We start from the raw sequence: 4,016 nt of genomic DNA, 5'->3' as shown, positions 1-4,016 counted from the left end.
CTACCACTGAGAGAAAAGAAAGATTGCAAGAAGGCAGGGACTGCATTCCCCCTGGGCCTCCTAGGCCCTGTCTCCTGCATCCCCAGGTCCTGGGGAGGTTGCCTGGGCCAGAAGGCTGGAGACCAAAGACTTGATGGATGATGCAGGGACTCTGCCCGCCCTCCCTTCTTTCTATCTTCCCACCAGAAACCCCTTCCACTTCCCACCCTTCTCTTCCCGTCGTCGAATCATAATTAGTTCACAGACCTGGCTGCCTTAGCATTTGGACTCCGGTGTTGGAGTCAGGGGCATCAAGAGCATCCCCACCATGGCTGATGGAGGAGGTGGTTGCAGAGAGCTCAACACCCTTCTCGCTGCCAGTTTATACAAGTTCAAGAAAATGAGCAAGAGATCAGAGGAATGAAAGTGACTTACTTTATTGAGTTGTTCAGTGGTTTCTGGGGCAGACACCTCCTAGGCTCCTTCCCAGTCATCGAGACTGCTTTTCCCCAAAGGACGAGGGTTCAGGAAGTCTTTAAGTGCAGATAAAGGAGAGATGGGGAGCCTCCAGGAAAGGAAGCGGGTGACCTGAGCCTGGGGGCCCTAGTAGAGGACACCAAGAGAGGAGCCTGGGGGGGCAAAGGGTGGTGTTGGGGTTCACAGTGGAGGAAGTGAGATGGAGAAGGGAGAGAGGAGGCACCCACAAAATATGATCTCAATTTTCTGGTGCTTGGCCGCACCAAGCACTTCTTGGCCCCACCATCCTCTCACACTGTCGGCTCCTCTGTTCCTGCCTGGAAGCAGGTCCTGCTTGCCAAATGGCTGTCCATCTTCCTGGCCTTTACACATGACCGTGGAGCAGCCCTCCTCGTTTCCCACCCCAAATCCTCTACATCCTTTAGGAGTCAGTTGGTACATGAAGCATTCAAGCCAAGCTGAGGCTCCCTCCTCAGTGCCCGCACAGCTCCCTGCTCCCTTCTCCTGGGTGGTGAACACGCCACCAGCTGTCATCCTCTGTCCTGTCATCTTCCCAGGACTATGGTTCTCTGAGTCTGGCACAGTCCAGGGACAGGTGGAGCTGGTTGAGTGAGATCAGTTGTTTAGGGGAGACAGAGAAGGAGGGGTGGCATGGAATTTGGGTGGTCAGGTAAGAAGACATAGGTGGCAGAAGGGGTCCGAGGGAAGGAGGGGGCAGAGAGAGAAGTGTGGGGTCGTCAGACAATGGTGCTGAGGGTGGAGGAGCCCTCAGAGCGCACGGGCAGCGCTGGGGCCCGTTTCAGGGGGCGCCTGGGCTCCTCTCGGTTCTGCCACACATAGTGAGAGAGATAGGCCACCACGAGCGCCAGCCAGCCCCCCATGGTGACCAGCAGGGCCACATCAGTACTCCGCTGGGCCCCACCCCGGCCTGTCCCGCACAGCTCTTCCTCCCCTGCCAGCGACAGGAACTCCTGCCCCACGAGATCGGGTCGGGCCCCGGGGCCACAGACAATGCCAGTCCCAGTGCCCGGCACCAGTCTCACCCGCCTGAGCACCTCCTGGAGGGCGCAGTCACAGCGCCATGGGTTGGCGGACAGGTTCACTTGGATCTGCAGCCCCATGAAGGCCTCCACGGGCACCGAGGCCAGCTGGTTGGCAGAGAGGTCGAGGTGACGCAGAGTGCCTGCCAGGCCCTGGAAAGCGGCCCCCGAGAGGTGGACAAGGGCATTGTGAGACAGATCCAGCTCCTCCAGGACAGGCAAATGCTGGAAGGCACCCGCTGGTACCGATGCCAGCCGGTTGGCATCCAGGTAGAGTTTGCGGGTGTCGTTGGGGATGCCGGTGGGCACAGCACTCAGTCCTGCCTGGCTGCAGCGGAATGTCCGCTCACCAGCTTCCTCTGCCACGTAGCAGCCCTGGGGAGGTGTCTGGGGGCTGGGCAGTGCACCCTCCATGGTTGTAACCAACAGGAGGGACACAAGGCGACTGGCTGGTGGGAGCATAGCCACAGCTTGGCATAGTCCTGGGTGGTGGAGCAGGATCTGGGAAAGAGAAGGTCCCATAAGGAAAGCGGGAGTGAAAGAATCTCCTCCCTCACTTTGGGTCTCCTCCCCAGGGCCCTCTTGGGAGTCTCTGAGTCTCCTTCTTTGAGAATTCTCCCAGCCCACGGTGACTTTTTGGTTCCCTTCTTGACCAATGATTCCTCAGCAGGGATCCCCTGAGCTTGACATTGGGGTTCTTTGGGTTAACCTATGAAATCTCTTATTCGGTTGGATATTCAGTCTTGGAGACTTCCACCACCTATTGATGCCACTTGCTGCAATGGAATCCTCTCCCCACGGCCCAGCTGGGTGATTGCCAAGTGGACCCAGGTTGGCACGCAATTGAAGCAGACAAAAGGACAGCGAGAGGACTTGGGCATCCGATTAGGCCAGCTGACTAGACAAGGTGTCCCTTAGGCCTCACCTGTGATTGCCAAGCATTTTCCTGGAGCACCCACCCTTCTGCCTGCCCCAGGATTATCCTCCCTGCTTGCTCCTCCTCCCGGTCCTCTCCCTCCTCCTGCCAGCCTCTCACCCCTGTTGGTGGGAGAACCTTCTCCTGTGCTGCCCTCTCCCCGGAAGTAGCCTCCTTGAAGCTCAGCTCCGGAGACCCGCTTCCTCCTCCAGAAGCCCTGCTTGCTTGAGGCTGCTGGCAATTGGGGGCTGGGGCCTGAGAGTGTTGGGTTTCCTGGTATGTGACTCTGGGCCCCAGGTGTCAGATACCTGAGCCATGGCTTGACCAGGTGATGCCAGGAGAGGGCAGATCCCAGACCCTGATGAACTGTCTGCCATGGAGAGACCAGACTCAATTAATGCCCTTTCAAGACCCTGACATGGCATCTTTCAGCATCCTTTCCCCCAGCTGAGTCTAAGACTCTGGTGCCACCAAACCTTTTTCCTTTGCCCAGAGCACGGCTGAGCAGAAAGGTCCCTGCTTGGCAGGCCTTGGGAGAAACTGGGGTGGATTCGTCTTGCATCCACTGCCTCCGGTCACTTACCTCCCTCATCCGCCTGCCTCCCACTCACCTTCTCTTCCCTTTCACTGCGCCCTGTAGCACCTTTTTCAATGGTGAACAAACTACCTTCAGCCTTTTCCTCAGAAAATGTGTTTCTGAAGGAGGCCATCTCCTTTCTCCACAGGATACCCAGCCCTCTTGTCTGCCAGGGGGCACTGTGGGTCAATTTTTGTTGTCAGCAGCATTGGTGGATCACCCCCTCAAGCAGTGGCAAGCATTCTTCATGGTGCCTGAAATGAATTTCCCCATCACTTTTATATTCTGGTTTGGAACTGGTTCCAGCTTGCTAAGTTTTCTGTGCTCCCAAGTAAGCACTTGAAATTCTCCCACACGCCCAGGAGCTGTGGAGTTCTTGGGCCACTTCTTATTCATCAGGCCCTTCAGATCCTACCATGCCACCCTCTTACTCAGCCCTCCTTGAATGCTTGCTGGATAGTGGGAAGGAAGAGTTTGAAGCCAGGAGGTGAACTTGGTGTGACTTTGGGCACCTCAGGGAAGTCTTCTGAACCCTCACGTCTGTGTCTGCAAGTGAGAATGCTGATTGGGTTGGGAGTGTTGAGTGGTTGTGAAAGTGCTTTGTAAAGTGTTGTGCAAAGGCTATTTATTATGATTACTGTTTTGCAGACATGCAAGACCAGCCTTTTCTCCAGGATTTCAATGCCTGGGTCAGGTTTTATTTATTAACATTTTGTTCTTTTAAGTGAAAGTTCATAGAACAAATGAGTTTTTTATTCAACAGCTTGTATACAGATTATCCCATGGCACTGGTGGTGGTTCCAGCAATGTGCCAGCATTCTCTTCATTTTTACCCTGACTTCCCCATTTCTATCCCTCCAGCTTCCCCATCCCTCCTTGCCTTCTCACCTGTGGTTTTGGGTAAATATTGCTTATTTGGTCTTATATAGTCAGTTGCTCTAAGGAGTACATTTCTTTTATTTCTTTTTTTTTAGGAGTACATTTCTTACGAGTGTTATTGCTTATTTTATAGACTAATCTACTGTGT

General features: G+C 54.7%; 1 protein-coding gene across 1 annotated transcript; it reads right to left on the bottom strand.

Moving 5' to 3' along the window:
• Positions 1-1,193: 1,193 nt before the first annotated feature.
• On the bottom strand, positions 1,194-3,122 carry LRRC3C (leucine rich repeat containing 3C). The gene is made up of 2 exons (XM_006889478.1): positions 3,024-3,122; positions 1,194-1,997 (listed from the first exon to the last, which is right to left on the bottom strand). Exons 1-2 carry the CDS (start codon positions 3,120-3,122, stop codon positions 1,194-1,196), a joined length of 903 nt encoding a protein of 300 aa, XP_006889540.1.
• Positions 3,123-4,016: the final 894 nt, after the last annotated feature.

The sequence above is a fragment of the Elephantulus edwardii genome, unplaced genomic scaffold (assembly GCF_000299155.1).
Source record: "Elephantulus edwardii isolate Elephantulus edwardi_28Jun2011 unplaced genomic scaffold, EleEdw1.0 scaffold00077, whole genome shotgun sequence".
In the NCBI taxonomy this organism is placed as follows: domain Eukaryota; kingdom Metazoa; phylum Chordata; class Mammalia; order Macroscelidea; family Macroscelididae; genus Elephantulus; species Elephantulus edwardii.
The sequence above is the reverse complement of the archived record's forward strand: the minus strand, read 5'-3'. Positions and strand labels throughout refer to the sequence as shown.

Excerpts from the sequence above, each read along its gene's own strand:
- LRRC3C (XM_006889478.1), bottom strand. The coding sequence starts at position 3,122 with ATGGCCTCCTTCAGAAACACATTTTCTGAGGAAAAGGCTGAAGGTAGT. Across the intron at positions 1,998-3,023 it reads GCAGTGAAAGGGAAGAGAAG|ATCCTGCTCCACCACCCAGG; the intron begins GTGAGTGGGAGG and ends TCTCTTTCCCAG.